The sequence below is a fragment of the Gopherus flavomarginatus genome, chromosome 12 (genome assembly GCF_025201925.1).
Source record: "Gopherus flavomarginatus isolate rGopFla2 chromosome 12, rGopFla2.mat.asm, whole genome shotgun sequence".
Classification (NCBI taxonomy): Eukaryota; Metazoa; Chordata; order Testudines; family Testudinidae; genus Gopherus; species Gopherus flavomarginatus.
In genome coordinates this window covers 3266955-3286779 of record NC_066628.1, presented here as the reverse complement: position 1 = coordinate 3286779, position 19825 = coordinate 3266955, and the positions used below count along the sequence as shown (strand labels likewise).

The window sequence follows — 19825 nt, the reverse complement described above, 5'->3', positions numbered from 1 at the left end:
AGACACAGCCTACCGGAGGCTGATCTATTACCAGGGCGTGGGGATGGGCAGAGAATAAACATGGAGACAGGAAACTATGGACCCAGAAGCCAGCCTGGGGCAGGATCCATTCTGCATGTAAGTCCCAGGAGGCTGGAAGACATGTACACTTCCAGCCCCCATCCTTGCCGACTCTGGCTGGCACAGAGACAATTCCACATGGCCTGGAGCGGGGCCAAGGCTGAGCTAGAGATGCGCAAAATTTACAGTGTGAAACTTTTTGGCAGCCAAAATCTGCAGATGCTGGTTGACCTCGACATTTTATGGATGGGGATAAAAAATCCGAGGTGAAAAGTTCAAGCTGAAACGCTTCCGTTTTCAACTCACGAGAGCTTTCTTTCAGAAATTTCCTTCCGTTTTATTTTGTTTAAAAAAAAATTTAAAAAAACACAACACCCAAGCCCAGAACTGAAATGAAACGTTTCCTTCAACCCAAAACTATTTCCCCTCATTTCTCTGGAACCTCCAGTGACCCGAACTATCACAGTCTCACCCAGCTCCAGCTGTGCAGCCTGGATCCTGCACGGACCAGGGGAGAATCCAGGCCAGGGTGACCCTCCATGTGCAGATCAGCGGGATCCCAGGGGGACGTGATCCAGGCTCTCTTCGGAGCAGTTCAGAAAGTACCGACAATCCCTCTGTGTTATGCCCTGGCAGTGAATTTCCATTCTGGGCAAAGCTCCCCAGGAAAGTCTGCAGACACTACGACCCAGGGCACTACAGGAGTGATCCAAACACAGCTGCAATAATCCTGTGCCTTTCGCTAGCGCCTCCCACTGGAGGATCTCAAAGCACATCATGAGCCTCACACTCATGAGGAAGAGGAGAATGAATGAGTCCAGCCAGACCCCACTTCACTGCCAAGAGGCCGCGCTGGCAGGATGCACTAGGCAGGTGCTCAAGGAATCCAACCCCTAAGGGCTCTGTTGGGGCGGGTGGCAGCCAGCCAGGGTGGGGGTCACGTGTTCCATCTGGAGTTTGATATCCTGGGTCTGGGCTATCATTAGTGTCTGTTCCTGCAGCAATGGTGGGTGACTCTGCAGCAGGATGATCTCTGCTGTCTCCCCCCACGTCAGGTGTGATTCTTTCTCATCCTTCAATCCTCCTGACAACCAACCCCCATCTGATCCTAACCACTAGATCCTACTTCCCTCCCAGAACTGGGGCTAGAACCCAGGAGTCCTGGCTCCCAGCCCCCTCCTGCTCTATCCACTAGACCCTATTCCCCTCCTAGAGCTGGGGAGAGAACCCCAAGATGCAGTCCTGGCTCCCAACCCCCTGTTCTAACCACTAGACCCCACTCCCTCTGAGCTGGGGATGGAACCCAGGAGTCCTGGATCCCAGACTTCTCTGCTCTAACCACCAAAATATTTAACTCTCGCTAGCAGCAATGTGGCTTTTCCAGGCGCTTCCTGGGGCTTAGCCCCGGCACCGTCCCATCCCTGTTTCTCATGCCACGCCTGGTCTATTGCAATGAATCCGCACTGCCCCTTACCTGTGCTCCCTCCTCTCCAGCCCATTCACGCCCCATATGTGGGGCAGGGGCTCCGCCTGCAGACCCAGCTCCAGTCCCCTCTTTAGCATCATTTCCCGGTGTGCTCATATCCAGCGCTCCGGCCAGGGGAATCCACTCAGCGAAATCCACAGAGCCCCCAAGGGTGGGAGATTGTCCCCTGCCCATCTCTGTGCTCTGGAGACGGGGATCAATCTACTCCGCAGAGGGTAACTGCCTGCTGGTGGGACTGTCTCACCTTCTGATCTCCGGGTTGTTGCAGTGGAAAAAAACTCCCAAAAATGCTCCTCCCAGGCCCGCCCAGGGGGTGGGGCTGGGGTTCGTTTAAGCACCAGCAGTGCCAGCTAGTGGCTGGTTACAGCACTAGCAATTCAATGGTTAGGAAGATCTGTAAATAAATAAACTTTGAAATGCAGCCGGCATTGTTAGAGGTAGAAGGGTAGATGTTTGGGGGCAGGGACTGTCTTTTGGTTCTGAATTTGTACAGCACCTAGCACAGTAGGGCTTGCAGGCCACTTGCCACCAGAGTAAGTATGTGGCTGATATGTTGTGTCTAACACGTAGCAGCCAAACACTGCGAGTTGGAGTCCTCTCCCCGGTAGCTTTTCTGAGAACGTGTGTTGTGCACATGAGCTGCATTCGGAAAGGTTTGCCCCAAGAGCAAAACATCTGGTTTCATGCCAATGTTTCAGAGTATAACTGGCAATGTATGATTTTTTTAAAAAAAATAAAAAGTTTAAAATGTGGTAGAAACAGGGGCGGCTCTAGGTATTTTGCCGCCCCAAGCAAGGCAGGCAGGCAGGCTGCCTTCGGCGGCTTGCCTGTGGGAGGTCCTCGGTCCAGAGGATTAGGCAGCAGCCTGCGGGAGGACCGCCGAAGCCGCGGGACCAGCGGACCCTCCGCAGGCATACTGCCAAAGGCAACCTGCCTGCCGCCCTTGCAGCCTCCCGCAGCTTGCCACCCCAAGCACACGCTTGGCGTGCTGGTGCCTGGAGCCGCCCCTGGGTAGAAAGTAGCACTTGTTTTCTCTCAACTTTTTTCATTTTTTCATTTTTTTGCAGGGATTTCGCAACCCGACCTGGAACATAAGAACAGCCAGACTGGGTCAGCCCAAAGGTCCACCCAGCCCAGTGTCCTGTCTTCCGACAATGGCTGGTGGCAGGTGACGCAGAGGGAATGAACAGAACAGGGAATCAGCAAGTGATCCATCCCCTGGTGCCCATTCCCAGCTTCTGGCAAACTGGAGTTCAGTATCTAAATATATTGTATTCTCTTAACAGAGAAGAAGTTGGAAGTTTAAAAAGTCTCCATTTTCTTACCCTACTGAAAAAATGTCAACTTTCTGAAAAGTGAGTTTTCTCCATTTTCTGCCATAAAAGAGCAGGGGACCTCAAAACACATAACTGAAAGATGGAAATAATAAATAACAATACAATCAAAATGAAAATGTTCACTTTAAATTTTCCCATGGAAAAATTGATTAAAAAAATCAAATCAACATTGTACCACGAAAAATCTCAGTTTTGATGAAACCTGATTTTTGGCGAGTGAAGACAAATTTTCAGTTGACACATTTTGATCGTCTCTAGTTATCATCCCCCTCATGGTATTTAAATTGTCAGCTGTTTGGGGGAGGGACTGTCTGTGAACTATGTGTACGTACAGCTCCCAGCACAATGGGATCAGGATCCTGACTGAGGGGCCAGGACAGATAAGAAGACAGGAACTGCTCATCTACCCCTGTATCCCGCCTCCAGCAATGGCTCGCACCAGCCCCTCCAAAGCAAGGTGTCATTAACACTGCATGAGGCAGTTGTGAAAGAATTTGCCCCTTGGGGATGAGTCTCTTCCCCCCACTCTCCACCAGGGAGTTAGAGGTCAGGGCTCATGTCCCGAAGCAGGAGGGACCGACCCCGTCCAAACTCCTGATGGGTTTTGATGTTTACTGTTATAACGCTGCGCACCCCTGTGGCTTTCCCGAGCCTTCAGAAACATGTGGCTTCGCTTCTGAGCTGTCTGTTCCTAGGATGCTGAATGGCTCCATCCTGTTATGTGGAGAGGCCTGAGCTGGGGCACCGTTTGCTGGCTGTAATGTCCCTGCGCTGGAGTGTAGCAGTGGGGGGCCAATAGCAACTTGACCTGGCAGGAACTGGGGCTGAGAATTTCCGAAGGGATCGGGGATATGGGGAGCCCAACTTGCGCTGCCTTAAAGGGGCCTGATTGTCACCCATGCACCTGCCCTCTGCAAACCAGCCCCTTTCAAAGCACCTTCAGCCGGGACCCAAAAACCATGGGGGCCAAAATCACTAGTAGCTCCAAAAACCCTGGGCTGTAATTATTGTGCGGAGGCAGCCAGGAGGAGCTGGGCTGGAATAAGGCAGGGAAGCGTTAGGGTTAGGCCCCAAACCCGGCCTGTGTTACCTTTGTGCACATGATTCACCCCATTGCAGTCACGGGGTCTGCTCACGCATGGCAGAAGGCCCAGGCTGGATTCACTCAGAATGAGATACATGTCTGTGGGCTAACCCTGCACTCAAAAGAGTTTTTCCCTTCTGTAATTTCTCTGTAGAAATGGGCATATGATCATGTCAGGGCAATGAACAGATTCACCACCAGGAGAGCCCTCACTGTTCATATCCATGGAGCAGGGTGTTTGCACATTAAACCTGTGTTTAAGCAGGAAATAAGATTGTAAATATATTTAGAATTGGAAAGTTAGATACTGCGAGGTTGGGCCAGATGGCTACAAGAAAGTAGCAAAAAAGCAGTATATTAAACGAGTCCCTGTTTCCCTGGTAACCAAACAAGGTTTACCCTGGGTTAATTAAGACACCTGGAGGCAACCTAGAACCTGTGGAGACAGTTAGCTTTGATAGAGATACCTGGAGCCACTCAAGGACTGGCTGGACCTTCTTAAAAGCCTCCCTTTAGTCAGTCTAGGGCATGCCAGGAGTGGCGGGTGGGAGGATGTGCTGCTGGAGAGTGGCAGAGATGCTGTATGGTACCAGGAGGAAACCCCCCAGGTACAGAGGAGAGGGGCAGGGAGAGCCCTGCCTGGGGAACAGCCCCTTCGGGCCCCAGAAGTCAGAGGGAGGTGAACCTCTGCTAGAGGGGGAGAGACTGAGTTAAGAAATCTAGTCTGTTGCCTCCACATCTGGAGAGGCCAACAGAGCAGATGTGGGCAAACTACAGCCCGTGGGCCACATCCAGCCTGTGGGATTGTCCTGCCTGGCCCCTGAGCTCCCAGCCAGGGAGGCGAGCCCCTGGCCTCTCCCCTGCTGTCAGGGGCGGCTCTAGGCATTTTGCCACCCCAAGCATGCCTTCGGCGGCGTGCCTGCAGAGGGCTGGTCTCTTGGCTTCGGCGGACCTCCCACAGGCGTGCCTGCAGAGGGTCCGCTGGTCCCGCGGCTTCGGCGGACCTCCCACAGGTGTGCCTGCAGAGGGTCCGCTGGTCCCGTGGCTTCGGCGGACCTCCCACAGGCGTGCCTGCAGAGAGTCCACTGGTCCTGCGGCTGGCCTGTGGGAGGTCCGCCGAAGCCGAGACACCAGCGGACCCTCCGCAGGCACGCCACCGAAGGCAGCCTGCCTGCCGCCCTCACAGTGACCGGTAGAGCGCCCCCAGTGGCTTGCCGCCCCAAGCACGCGCTTGGCGTGCTGGTGCCTGGAGTCGCCCCTGCCTGCTGTTCCCCCTCCCTCACAGCCACGTGAGGAGTGCTCTGACCCACTGCTCCTGCCGGGCTGTGTGGTTTGTGCCTGCCCACATCCCAGGCTTTCCACTAAGTCAGTCCTGCCGCTCTGAGCGGCATGGTAAGGGGGCAGGGAGTGGGGGGGCTGGATAAGGGGAAGGGAGTCCTGGGGGCAGCCAGGGGACAGGGAGCAGGGGGTTGGATAGGGGGTGGGGTCCCAGGGGGGGCAGTCAGGGGACAGGGAGGGGTTGGATGAGGTGGAAGTTCAGGGTGGGGGGCGGTCAGGGGATGGAGAGTGGGGGGGGTTGGATAGGGGTGTGGTCCCAGGGGGTTGTCAGGGGGCGAGGATGTGGATAAGGGTCAGGGCAGTCAGGGGATTGGGGGTAGGATTGGATAGGGGGCAGGATCTGGTCCTGGGAGGAGGTGGTCAGGGGACAAGGAGAAGGGGGGTTGGATGGGTCAGAGGTTCTGAGGGGGGCAGTCAGGGGGTGGGAAGTGGAAGGGGGCAGATAGGGGTCAGGGCAGTCAGGGGATGGGGTTAGGGTTGAATGGGGGGGGCTGGTCCTGGGAGGGGGTGGTCAGGGGACAAGGAGAAGGGGAGTTGGATGGGTCAGTGGTTCTGAGGGGGGCAGTCAGGGGGTGGGAAGTGGAAGGGTGCAGATGGGGCGGGGGTCAGGCTGTTTGGGGAGGCCCTCCATACAGTTTGGGAACCCTGATGTGGCCCTCGGGCCAAAAAGTTTGCCCACCCCAGTCTAACCTCTTTACTTCAGGGGCAAGTCTGTCTGTTTTAGCCACACTCATCATTGGCATAGCGAGGGGGCGAGGGGTGAGATCTCTTAGTCTCTAGTGCAGGGGTGGGCAAACTTTTTGGGCCGAGGGCCACGGCAGGGTTGTGAAATGGTATGGCGGCTGGGTAGGGAAGGGGATGGAATGAGTGGGGTGAGGCCTCAGGGAAGGGGCGCTGGGTTTTCTGCCCACTGATGCACTATAAAGTGACCACTGGATCACCTCCGGAGGGAACCGGACCAACCCTGGATGTGGACTAACAGCACCGAATTCAACAAGTGGTGGGTCCCTTTTGCTTCTGTGAATGCAGTAAATGCTGCAATGCACATGCAAAACAGGACGCCGGCCTCGTGGTTCAGGCCCTGGGCTGACTTGGGAAGTTGGGGTTCAGTGCCTGGCTCTCCCATAGAGAGACCTGGGGTGACTTGCTCGGGGCTGGATTTTCACAGCTACTTGAAGCTGCTGTAACAGCTGTGTCGGGTTTTTACTATGATTTGTTGCTCGTGCAGGTTTCCAATAGCGGGAGAAGGACCATGTGCTTTTCTGAACCACAAGGATATTGCCAGCTCAGGCTGCTCCAGGAAGTGACCCTGGACCTGCAGCAAACCAGCGGAGAAACCAGAAGGCAGAGCAAAGTGACTGTGACCCGGCTGAGGCAGACGTTGTCCTTTCGACAGGCCTGGCCCAAGCTGCCTCACTGTGGGCAGCTGTGGCAGAGTCTTCGGCTTCCCTTTGCTCCGTGCTGCTGGAGCTGTGGGCTGCAGGTCTGCTCACCTCCAGCTCTGCCACCCAAGGGAGCTAATTCCCTGCCTTTGAATGCCTCCAGCAGATGGAGCATTGCTGCAGGTGTGGCAGGGCGGGGCTGGCTGAGCCCAAATAGTCCCTTGGCTCCTTGTTACCCAGTGTGGGGTTTGTGCACCCCCTCATAGGATAGGCAGACACTCTCTTTTGTGTTCTGTGTTTTTGGAGTGACCTACACTGCAGGACACTGAGACACCACAGGCGCCAACTTTTGTTGGAGCTGGTGGGTGTTCGCTGCCTCCCAGCGCCCCAACTCTACCCTGGCCCGGCCCCAACTCCGCCCCCTCCCTGCCACATTGGATCCCTCCCCAAATCCCTGCCCTGGCCTTGCCCCCCAGCCCTGACCTGACTCCGCCCCCTCCCTGCCCCACTGGATCCCTCCCCAAATCCCTGCCATGGCCCCACCTCTTCCCCAAGCACGCCACATTCCTCCTCCTCCCGCCTCCCTCTCAGGCTTGCGTCAATCAGCTGTTTGGTAGTGCAAGCCTGGGAGGGAAGAGGGAGAAGCAGGACGCGGCAGCGCGCTCAGGGGAGGAGGCAGAGGTGACCTGGGGCAGGGGGGCGGGGCCACGGGGAGCTGCTGGTGGGTGCTCAGCACCCACCAATTTTTCCTCTTGGGTGCTTCAGCCCCAGAGCACCCACAAAGTCAGCACCTATGCAAGGTGCTACCACCAGCACAACCCCAACAATAAGGACGCTCGATGATTAGCAGTGCAATTTTTAATTCCCCCGTCAGAATCCCCGTGGGTTTGTATCTTCACCAAATACTCATAAATCCATTACAGTTCATTTTCCTTCAGCTCTTGCTGTTGCCACCTGGGCGATGCACTGACAGCGTCATTGATGCTCCTGGCTGCTCTCACAGCAGCTTTCATAGCCGTCTCGATCCAGGCATGAGGGTGAGCGGTGTATTCTCCTGCAAAATAGACCCTCCCTTCGTTCTGAAACAAAGCTTTGGAGTAGTCAACTAACTGATACGGGGTTAATGAAACATATGCTCCCATCGCATATTTGTCCAGGCCCCATTTCTTGATCACATGTTTATCACAAACTTTCTGGATATAAGTCTTGGGCAGTTGGTGGATTTCTGCCAGGTCCTCCTGTACCACATCAACGCACTTTTCATCACTGAGGGGAGTGAAGAATTCAGCCTCATCATCCCAAGTGTAGGAAGCCAGGATCACCCCCACTCCACTGGAGAAATTGTGGCCGGGGTAGTAGATGAACCTGGATGGGCGATCAGTGATTGACCTCCCATGATAGATTCCATCCTTCTCCCAAAACTTTTCCCTGCAGGCCAAAAAAATCTTCACGTCTCTTGAGTAGCGGAGGGAGCGCAGGGCATGGGTCTTGTTGGAGGAAAGAGGTGGAGAAAATTTAATGAACCTTGCAGCTTTTGCTGTGGTTGCGACAAGGACGTAGTCGGCCACCACTGAGGAGAGGGACAATGTGAGTGGCCTGCGATAAGAAACTCTCACTTTTTCATTGTGTTGTAGTATCTTCACCACTGTGGACTGAAATAGAATATCCCTAGGCATAGACTTGTAGAAGGCCTCTGGTAGCTGATCGAATCCCCCCGTGATCTCATCAAGACTGAAAGAAAGGCAGCGGGGTGGGGAAAGGGGATGATAGTAGAAGAATGACAGCTTCTGTCAATAGCTCTCTGAGTGAATATCACAAAAATAATAAGTGGGTCTGTAGAATATCAGGGTTGGAAGGGACCTTGAGAAGTCATCTAGTCCAACCCCTTGCTCAAAGCAGGCCCAATCCCCAAACAGATTTTTGCCCCAGATCCCTAAATGACCCCCTCAAGGATGAACTTACTACCCAGGGTTTAGCAGGCCAATGCTCAAGCCGCTGAGTTATCCCTCCCCCATGTAAGGAGCTTCTTAGCTGAAGATATAATTCCTTCCCCTCCTGCCCCCTGACTACTTCAATTCCAGCTTCTTTCATTAGAGGCAGGCACCAGGTCTGTGGTAGTTCAGGCTAAGACCAGCTTTCTGGTTAAAGTTTCATCTTCTACGTGATCTAAATTCTGCGTGATTACTAAGATTGCCTTAGAATTAGGTGTGCCTCATGGGGACGGGATAGGATTAATAATCCTCTTTTGGGGTCATTTGACCAAAGGGTTCCCTTGGTACAGCAGAGTGATGCTCCAATATCACTATTACAGGTACACTTAGTCAGAAGTTAATTACTGAATTCCACAGGAACTCTCCCCATGAGAAGCCAGAGATAGACACTTTCAGTAATGTTCGTCTCATCCCTTGTGAAAGTGTCCCCTGCCTTGTATGGCTAGAGAAATACAGTAATGAACATCTGCCCTCGGTGACAGTTCAGACTATCGGTGCCTACTTGAAAGAAGATCCATCTATCTGCTTTTCAACCTCATTGTATCAGAAGATGGATGGATAGATAGACAGACAGATCCTACCATAGATACATGTTCTTCTCCATATAAAGCAAGTAATTAAAGATACTCTTCTTCTTACCCGTCTTTGAACACAATATCGTCCATGACAGAATACAGAAAAGACAGGTGGAAACTAGCATCTAGATTCAGCACGTCACCAATCATGTCAATGGCTCCTCTACTTAATTTTCCTTCTTTGATCAAATATTCCTAGTTGGGGAAGAGAGGAAGGGCAGAAAGTGCACGCATATCACATCCACCTTGAAACATGGCAGCTGAAGAGAGGAACACAGGAATTATTTGGTACCCGTAAGGGTTAGCCAAAGGTCACAACCATAGAGACACAGAGACTCTCTTGGCAAACAGTCCCCTGTTCTTTGCAAACATCTCTTAGCTCAGACCTGACAAACTGACGACACCAAACACATCTTACAAGCTATTTATCTATGAAGAGTAACGTGTAAGGTATCTGCAGAAAGCTCACAACTTGTCAAGATTAATAATCGTGGCGTGATGTATGTATGGGTAATATTTAAGGAGTAAAGTATTTATGCTTGATGGACTTGGGGTAAAAATTAGTCACCAGGGGTCTCGTGTCTAGGTGACAACTCATTCAAACCAGAGGGACTTGTTCCCCTCCCCCAGTCGGCCAGGAGGTAATGCAAGGTTCTTTTCCTACCCTGGCCACATCCCAGAACAAATGATCAAAAAAGACCATTATAACAGGCAAGAGATAGCCCTGGCTATGAATCAAGGCAAAAGACTGTTTCGGTATAAATAGAGTAACAGGGAAGGCATTCTGGATTCATTTGCTAAGAAAACCCCTTACGGCAGTAGTCCCTAAACTGTGCGGCATGCCACCACAGCGGGGCATGGAGGAACATTTGGGGAGCTTGATGGGGCCCAGGCCAGCCCCCATTGGGGACAGGGAAGGAGTACCATCCAGCCCCACTCTGCCCCCATCTCTGCTCCAGGCCACCCCCAACCCCAGCTGAGGCCCTGGCTTTGGCTTCCAGCCCCCAGCCATGGCCCTGCCCTGGCCTCAGCCACTGACCACAGCCTGGCTCCTGGCTGCAGCTCGGCTCCCAACCATGGTCCCAGGTCTGGCGGTGGCTCCACTCCTGGCCCTGGCCTCAGCTCAGAACCTCTGGCCCTGCTCTCAGCCCTGGCTCCTGGGGGGATGCAGACAGATTACACTATGGGTAAGGGGGAGCATGACATCAAAAGTTTGGGGATCACTGCCTTAAGGAGCAGGGGCCTTTCATGAACATTTTGATGCTGGCTCTGGTGAACACAGCAAACTTTGCAACAGACTGAGCTTTGCAGAGGAAGCCTACGTGAGTATATTGGAAAGGTAACTATTGAGCAGGGGACACCCAGCTTTGTGTTTTACGCTTTTATAAGCATGCTTTTATTCTAGCCATTTGCTTCTATCACGTTCTCTCAATTCTAGTTAAATGCTTCTTCTTTCTCAAACAAACCTTCGTTCGTTCTGTTCTAAATGCTCACGAGGGCTATGTGGTTTACAGGAGTGGTGGTTTAAAGTAAAACTGGTAAACTGAGGTACACTGCAGAGGAGCTGGGATTTGTGAGTAGCCGGCGGCAAGGACTGGATATCACAGAGGAATGAGTCTCGGGGATTGGGGTTCACGTACCGTTAAGCGCCTGCAAGGCAAAGCTACAACTGGCCGAGCCCAGAGGAGGAAGCTTGAGTGGCTGAAAGGCTGGTGGTGTCAGAGAGTGGCCACCCAGCTGCCAGGACAAAGACTTCCTCGAGCTGGAGCCCGGGAGAAACAAAGTGACTTAGGCCTTATCTTCACCACCGCACTCAGTCGGTGCTGCTGCCATTGATACAGCAGCGTCGATGTAGCAGGCCTGGTGAAGACGTGATAAGTCGATGGGAAAGCGCTCTCCTGTCGACTTCAGGGTTCCACCTCACCAAGAGGCAGAAGCTACGTTGATGGGAGTACGGAGTAAAAATAATGGTGGGATAGGGTGACCAGATGTCCTGATTTTATAGGGACAGTCCCAATTTTGGGGTCTTTTTCTTATATAGGCTCCTATTACCTCCACCCCCATCCTGATTTTTCACATTTGCTGTCTGGTCACCCTGGTGGGCAGGTACACAGAGGAAAGGTACCTCATTGAAATAACCACAGATGAGGACACATAGCTGGATGCCACTCCGAGACCCAGGGTGAGAAGAAGCGATGCAAAGTCGGTTACATAGGAATGGAGGAGGGTCCTGTCTTCGCTACACAAACACAGGGCAGGTGGGAGCACAGAGACCATTTGCTTTCTACAGACCGATGTCTTGGGTAGGGAGAGGCAAAGAAGATGTGGATCCCTGGCCCTGCCCTCCCCCTTCCACAAAGGAAAACCTGGAGGACCACATGGGAAAGCATGCAAGGCCCCATGAGGCAAGCGTGTTTCCTCCACATATAGCCAGGAGGCATAGGAGGATTCAGATGTAATACCTCCTGCCATGGACTGTGTGAACATGGCACAATCTATCCCACAAGGAATTGCTTTAGCTGGTGTGAGGAAAGCTTTAGGAAACCAGGCACAAGATACTGGAATGCCATCTTCAATTACCTTGATGGAAAATGAGTCATATTTCTCTTTCAAAGCTCTGCAGTCTGTTGTCACCTGGGGAGCAACCAAGAAAACAGTCACTAGTTTCACAGTCACACCTCTGCCTTTGCAGATTGGTTATTTTCCCTGTTTGCGATCATGTGCTTACGGATGGTATCCTAGTGCATATGCCCAAGGAGAGGACATGAAATGACTGCTGAGGTGAAAAAGCTGTTAACGAGGTCTTTTTAATGGGGACATAGGTGCGGACTTCTCCTTAGCTGGGGGGTGCTTGCCCCCCCCGCCACAGGCCTCATCCCCACTCCACCCCTTCCACCAAGCCCCTGCCACTGCCCCGCCTCTTCCCATCCCTGCCTCACCACTTTCCACCCCCTCTCCTGAGTGTGCCCCATCGCCACTCCTCCCCCTCCCTCCAGGAGCCTCCTGCATGCCGCAGAACACCTGTTCGAGGCAGGTGGGAGGCGCTGGTAGGGAGGGGGAAAAGTTGATCAGCGGGGCCGCCGGTGGGCAGGAGGCACTTGGGAGAGGGGCCAGAACTGGGTGGGAAGAGGTGCAGAAGAGGTGGGGTAGGGGTGGAGTGGGGGCAGGATGAGGTGGGGTGGGAGTGGAGCCTATGGCGGAGCAGGAATGGGACATTGGGGGAGGGGTTGAGCTGGGTTTGAGCACACCCAGGGAAAGGAGGAAGCCGGTGACCTGTGCCCTCAAGCCATGCCAGCTAGCCTGGGTTGAAAGGACCACTTAAGTTGAGCGAGATGGTTTTGCGTGTGGATGAGATGAGGTTTAGGATCAAAATCTAACTTTGAAGTGAAAACCTACCTACAGTACATGAATCCATTCCACAACTCACATACCTTATCCAGTGTCTGGTCATAAAGTTCACTGGCAGATTTCCCCCTCTCTGTGGGAAGCACAGGGTATTGCAAGATATCAGGGTTTCGGTCAACATTTCCAGATTTTGCCCTGACGTTGTTAGTCAAATACCAGGCATTGTCATTAGTATTATAGAATGGGTTCAGTTTAAGTCCGAATCTGGTAATAAATTCACGCACAATCCTAAAGAAAAGAAAAGCAGTAAAATAAGAAATATTCCAAAATGAGAAAGAATGTTATATGCTCATATATGGTCCTGAGCATGAATGGCCCAATCCTACCTAGGTAAATGACATTATTTGTGTGTCATATGACCCCAAATCCATATTTTACCAAATCCACATTCAACCCTGTTTTGCAGTAGCTGAAAAATGTGGACAACTCTTTCAATAATGATTATAAATCTGTTCATAATAAACATTTTAGTTAAATGTGTCATGAAACATGTTGCTAAAACTGAAACCAAAAAATGCACCGAGCAATTTACTTTTGGAAAAATGCCATTTGGCATTTTGGCCGGTGGAGTAGATTGTCATAACTCAGCCCACTCTGCACTTCCACCCACCCAGTCCCATCCCATCTACGCAGGAAGAGTTACAGCTCCATAGAGATTTCAGTCCATGCACACAGACTGACTATTTGATGCAATGCAAGTCGTCCACATAAGGAAGCAAGGAGAGATTTTAACCTACTCAAATTTAAGGCTTCAAAGATTTTTTTTTCTTGGCATTTTCATAAAAGTTTTTGAAACGGGGCTTCCGCGGGTCTGAACAAGGTTGGCGGGTGAGGAGGGCGAACTGTGTATTACCTATCTTTTCTTGGCAAACGCATGGCTCCCAGCTCCGCGTACCAATCTCCTTCTCGATGGGTCAGGATACGTCCTCCCACGCGGTTACTGGCTTCCAGAATCAGGACCTAGGGGCAAAACGCAGGTCATGGTTTTCAATCCCTTACTGGTACCTAGTAGCTGTAGGTAGGGCTTGAATTATCCCACATCCTTTCTTTTGTAAATGGCCATCAAAGAAAGAACATTCATGCTTTATCAAAGTCATTTCAGCTGCTATGTAAGCAAACAGGCCTGGATTCAGGAAAGCAGGTTCCCATATGAAATACCAGGGTTGGAGGGGACCTCAGGAGGTAACCTAGTCCAACACCTTGCTCAAAGCAGAGCCACTCCCCAGACAGATTTTTGCCCCACTTCCCTAAATGGCCCCCTCAAGGATTGAACTCCCAACCCTGGGTTTAGCAGGTCAATGCACAAACCATTGAGCTTGACAACTTGAATTTCAACTGCATAAGACTTAAGCATAGGCTTAAAGTTAAGCACGTTCTGACGCATGCTTCCAGAATCGGGCTGTATTCCTGCTCTGGGTACTCAAGGAACACATTCCAGTATGGAAGTTTTCATAGTAATAGCGATTTTTCCATTCATAATTAATGCCAGATTTTCAGTGAGGGAGTGTAGCGGGGTGACCACCCGCTCCAGCCCAGAACATTTGGAAAAGCCCTGCAGAGGGCTGGGGCTGGGCAAGGTAAAACCCTGGCTGATTGGGGAAAGTGGCTGCAGCTGGGGCAATGCCCCAAATTGAGCAGCAGGGCCTTATAAGAAGGCCTGGGAAGCCGGAAGGATCAGTCTCCCTCTGGCTGTAGAGGGAGAAGAGCCTGGCTGCAGGGAGCTGGAGACAAGCTACCCGAGTGGAGCAGGGCTGGAGAAAGGCAGAGGAGCTGGGGAACTCCAGCCTGGAAAGCCCCAGGCTGCAGCCTAGCACAAGACCAACAGGTACTGGGCGTTGCAGGGGGCAGCCCAGGGGTAGGCCAAGGAAGCAGGTCCAAACCCAACCTTGCTAGTTATGAGTGGCTTGTACACTGCAGTCTGCCCCAGGGAGTGGGGCTAGATGGTGACTGGCAGTGGCCTTATACTGAGGCAAGGTGGGGTTAGTGGGTGGGGGGTTCCTTGGGGAGGGGAGACCCAAAGAGAAAGGGGTTACTACCAAAGGGCAGCACCCCAGATAAAGGGGCACTGGGTCCTGGGAGGGACGTGGGGGGCCAAGAGGACAGGTGGATCACTGGTCTGCAGAGGGCGCTCCGGAGCTGGAATGAGAATTCCCAGAATGGACCAGCAGGAGGCACCACATGGGTGAGTCCGCACGTCTACAGGGAGGTTTTAAACCAACAACATTAACTAAGCACTTCAACTGTAAATACACAAGCTATGTCTGTTGACATTTCCAGACTCAGGGGCTGTAGTTCTTGGGTGGTTTTGAGAAGGGGGAGTAGAGGATGTTGAGGCAATCTATAGGGATAATGGATTTTGGTCTTTCCCATGGCCCAAGACAGTCGCTCTTTCTATGGAAAAACAAAACAAACCACAAACAAACAAGCGAACGAGTGAGGGTGAAAGTTAAAGTTGTTATGGGATCGTTAATATCGGTTTTCACAGGTAGAGAATTTGGTCAGAAATGTGCAAACTGGTCTTTCGGAACATTGACTCTTATCTAATCACCATTTCCATAAAAGGCAGTGATTCGAATTTTTTTAGCTGCAGCATTATTTTTCGTACAGCTGTGCTATTTCACTAACGACCTTAACTTCAAGGCAATGAACATGTCTGGAAATCAGAATAATAGATTTCTTTCTTTCAGAGTCACCCAGTTTACTTAAGTTCACATTGTTTTGTCCTTCAGCATTGTTTACTCTGTCACAGGAAGGAGCAAACTATGGCCCGCAGGCCAGATCCGGCCCCTCAGGGCTTTGGATCCAGCCCGTGGGCTTGCCCCCCATGGCCCTGCAGGCCCCACGCTGCTCTCAGAAGCAGCTGGTGCCACATCACTGCAGCCCCCAGGCAGGGGCGCAGAGGGCTCTGTGAGTTGCCCTTGCCTCCAGGCACCACCCCCTGCAGCTCCCATTAACTGGGAACAGTGGCCAATGGGAACTTTGGGGGAGGTACCTAGAGGCACGGCAAGGGCAGCGCACGCGGAGTCCTCTGCCCTCCCACCTGCACCCGCCACCCAGCTTGCTGCCCTAAGCCCCTGCCTGCACCTCACATGCCTCCTGCCTCCCAACTCCCTGCCCAAAGCCCCTGCCCCCTCTTGCACCCTAACCCCCTGCCCTGAGCTCCCTGCCTGCACCCTGTGCCCCAACTCCCTGCCCTGAGCCCCCTCATACATCCTGCACTCCTCCTTCACCCCAACTCCCTGCCCTGAGCCCTCTCCTGCACTCCACACCCCTCCTGCACCCCAACCCCCTTCCCTGAGCTCCCTCATACACCCCGCAACCCTCCTCTGCCCCAGTCCCTTGCCCTGAGCCCCTTCCTGCACACTGCACCCCCTCCCACACTCCCTCCCGCACCCCAACTCCCCGCCCCACCCCTGAATACAATTTTCCCACCCAGATGTGGCCCTCAGCCCAAAAATCCTCCCCCCCCCCACTCTATCGAAAAGGAATGATGAGACTATTTCAGAGGAGCGCTGCCTCCCTGGCCTGTCTCAGGCACCTCTCAGTCCATTAATTACCTTGCAACCAGCTTCTTTCAGCAGTATGGCAGCAGTGAGGCCACTGATTCCTGCCCCGACAATCACCACCTTCTTTGAATAACATTCTTCTTCCAACCCATTTTTGGCAATGTCCACCAGTTCTTCGTAGTCAGAGTCAATAAAGCATTTTTCCCACTCCTTCGGTTTGCGCGGGAGCCCCTCCAAGCTCAGGACTGCTACGAGGAGGAAGAGCTGAAGAAAGACTAGAACAGAGATGCAAAGAAAACACCCACATTGAAGCAAACTCGTGCTCTGAGACCATGCAGCTCAGTAACATCACTGACCTGCTACTCCTCATCTCTAGGAAGGGGCTAACAACAGCAAAAGCAGAGCTCTGTCATATTAACAAACCAGGAATGTTATTACCATCCAATACGAGCCACATATAAACCCAGAGAAGGGAAGTCAGTTCTCAAATCCTCTCACAGTTCATGCATTCTTATAAATGGTAAAATATAAGACCGGCCATACTGGTTCAGACCAATAGTCCCTCCAGCCCAGTATCCTGTCTTCTGTCAGTGGCTGGTACCACACGTAGTCCATCGCCCAGTCTACCACTGAGGGTCCTGGGCCCCACAGAGTCACTTAGATCTGTGCATGCCACAGGGATGTGATGATCTGGGGGCCAGCCATCACCTGAGGGAATGGTGCAGGAGAAATTCATCTACCGTGGACAATGTGACTGAACAAGGTCTTCAAGATTTAACTTCATGAGGTGAATTGAGGAATCTAACCAGAGTCTCTGCGTTATTCCATTAAAAAAACCCTCAGTTCTGCTTTTGCTTTCCACAATACAAGATAAGCTTTTTGTTTTTCACAATGGAAAGCTGTGATTCCCTCTCTCGATGACCACGAAGGAGCTCTGTGTCCTGTGGAGTATGGTTACGGAAGGATCACATCAAGAAATACGTGGTGCCTGAGGTCACCAGTCCCCTAACTCCTTAAAGCTTTAAAATTCAAATCAACACTCGAAACTCTGTCTGGAAGTTCACAGGCGGCCAGTGCAGCTTTCAAAGCAAGATTATTATGGTGTTCTCAATGGAACGCTCCTTCTAAATGCACACCCACATTTTCCACTAGAATCAGTTTCTGACTGGTCTAAACTGAAGGTGACAAAGCCATGGAGGTCCCACATTTCACAGCAATGGTGACTCTGCTCAGCAAAAGCAGATGAAAGGATATATTAATCTAGGCTATAACTCCATCCTGAGCATCCATCAGCACTCTTAGACCTAACCAAACCCCTATATTGAGTTTCTAATGGTGTCCAGCCCCGCCAGGAGACGAAAGATCTACATGGAAGGATGTTCCCTGCTCCTTTTTTTCTCACCCTTTTTGAGAGTCCTTTATCTCCCTTTCCTGCTTGATTCTGTTGATTGCTTCAATGCAAATTAAGCAGCGCACCCAATCCTCTGTTTGAGACAAACCCCTTTGCCAATCTCAGTTTGGGACATGAGTTAATAACACCATACAGTGGAATCTTATAACTGCATGGCAATGTTGCCACACGTATGTTATCAGAACAATATTAATCATCAGATTATGAGTTTTCAGTTGATACCTTACAAAACATATTTGGTACAAAAATTATTACCATAGTGTGGAGCGTATGGACACAGGGCTACATCCTGTCACAAATCCTGTTACTCTTTTTAATAACACAAGAACTAAGGGTCATCAAATGAAATTAATAGGCAGCAGGTTTAAAACAATCAAAAAGAATCAAGTATCAGAGGGGCAGCCATGTTAGCCTGGATCTGTAAAAGCCGCAAAGAGTCCTGTGGCACCTTATAGACTAACAGACGTTTTGGAGCATGAGCTTTCATGGGTGAATACCCACTTTGTCAGATGCACACCCACTTGACCTGCTGCCTTGGCAACCTCCCTCGGCAATTTATTCCCGTGTCTAACCACCGTGACAGTTAGGAAGTGTTTCCTAATGTCCAACCTAAACCACCCTTCTTGCAATTTAAGCCCATTGCTTCTTGTCAGCTTAGAAAGACATTTTTTCTCCCTCCTCCTTGTAACAGCCTTTTTTGTACTTGAAAACTGTTATGTCGTGTCCCCTCTCAGACTTCTCTTCTCCAGACTAAACAAACCCAATGTTTTCAATCTTCCTTTATAGGTCATGTTTTCTAGACCTTTAAATGCAGGTTAGTTCAGGACTGTGAAATACACCATACAATTTAACTGTAACAGTTGCAAGTGAAAACAGTCAGCCAAGGTATAATTCATAAATCATCATCATCAAATCTTCATTTCTCTTCCATCCACATGTCCAAATGGACACTGGGGCAAGAAATAAACAGGGCATCTAACATGTGCAGTGAGGGAAAAACAGCCACTGGGAGCACCCTGGCCATGGTAACTCAAGGGAATGATTCCTAAGAGCCCCTGCAAGACCTTAGCAGCATCAGTGCTTTGATTTTTGAGTAAATGTATTTAAAATCTCAAAGGCTTTTCTGGTGTATTGAAATAAATACGTTCAGCGCTGACTTACAACACTGGTGTCCCTTCACCAAGGCTGCCCAGAGGATTCAGGGCGCCTGGGGCAAAGCAATTTTAGGGGCCCCTTCCATTAAAAAAAAAGTTGCAATACTATAGAATATTATATTCTCATGGGGACCCCTGCAGGGCCTGGGGCAAATTGTCCCACTTGCATCCCCTTCCCCCCCACCCCGGGCAGCCCTGCCCTTCACTTGGTGAACAGATCATTTGTTCTCTTAACACTTTAACCGAATCTAATCACCAAGCCACAGCCGCGGAAAGTGCAGAACTGCTACGCCTGCGTCCCACAGTAAAATTGATTTACTGTGTCACTGACGCCAAGTGCAACCGAAAATACCACACTGGTGGCTGTTTCCTCCTACATTCACACTGAAAGAGGAGTAGATGATTCCTGGAGAAGCTCAATTGAAAATGAGGAAGAAAACGACAAAAAGAGAAAGCCAGTAAGAGAGAGTGGAAAGATGTGAAACACGAAAGCCCGTTGCTACAGTAAGATGTGCCCAAAGGAACAACGAATTCCATCACTCTGAGAAAGCTCAAAGAGACGTTTCACTCACAGAACCTGTCCATTTCGGATGGTGGGCGGAGTCATCCAGTTACCCTCTTATTTTATACCCACCTTTTATATAGACCTACTGATAAATATCCTAGCAGGAACTGCTGACTCTGTGTCTAGTGAAACTGTCACGTGGGCTTGTAGGACCTCCTCCTGTGATGTGCTCACAGCCTGCAGGTGACTCTGAGTTGAGTCAGCTACATCCAGGCACATAGGACCTGGGAACAAAAGATTGTGGTGCTAGGTGGGACAGAGTCTATCTTCTTCCACACCCTGCTGAGTCTCCTATTCTTTCCTGGAAATCACCCCAAAACTTCCTCCATATCCTCATGAGCCCATATTCTCTCTCCAGTTGAAGCTGTTCCCCTGTGGGGGGAACAAAGATAATTTAAAAAGTCATTGGCACAGAGGGACTGGATGCTGGGTCTCCCACGTCATTGCTTTAACCACTAGGAAATGGAGTCATTCTCCGGCTTGTTTTTTCTCTGGCCCAATGGTTCTTTCAATAGTTAGCCACAGTGGGTG

At 51.3% G+C, this 19825-nt stretch overlaps 1 protein-coding gene and 1 long non-coding RNA gene across 2 annotated transcripts; both read right to left on the bottom strand.

Annotated features, from left to right (window-relative positions):
* Positions 1-372: 372 nt before the first annotated feature.
* On the bottom strand, positions 373-1797 carry LOC127032736 (uncharacterized). The gene is made up of 2 exons (XR_007768893.1): positions 1535-1797; positions 373-756 (listed from the first exon to the last, which is right to left on the bottom strand). It is a non-coding gene; the product is annotated as an uncharacterized LOC127032736 (long non-coding RNA).
* Positions 1798-7561: 5764 nt separating this feature from the next.
* Positions 7562-19331, bottom strand: LOC127032716 (L-amino-acid oxidase-like). Its single transcript, XM_050920156.1, has 7 exons — positions 19302-19331; positions 16216-16439; positions 13512-13618; positions 12685-12886; positions 11834-11887; positions 9318-9448; positions 7562-8418 (listed from the first exon to the last, which is right to left on the bottom strand). The coding sequence occupies exons 1-7, from the start codon at positions 19312-19314 to the stop codon at positions 7605-7607; spliced, it is 1545 nt and encodes a 514-aa protein (XP_050776113.1). The 5' UTR covers positions 19315-19331; the 3' UTR covers positions 7562-7604.
* Positions 19332-19825: the final 494 nt, after the last annotated feature.

What these genes read in the sequence shown, in the direction of transcription:
- LOC127032716 (XM_050920156.1), bottom strand. An exon ending in TGAAAGAAGCTGGTTGCAAG is followed by an intron (nt 13,619 to 16,215) that starts GTAATTAATGGA and finishes TTTTGCCCCTAG; the next exon opens with GTCCTGATTCTGGAAGCCAG. An exon ending in ATGACTCATTTTCCATCAAG is followed by an intron (nt 9,449 to 11,833) that starts GTAATTGAAGAT and finishes TTCCCCAACTAG; the next exon opens with GAATATTTGATCAAAGAAGG.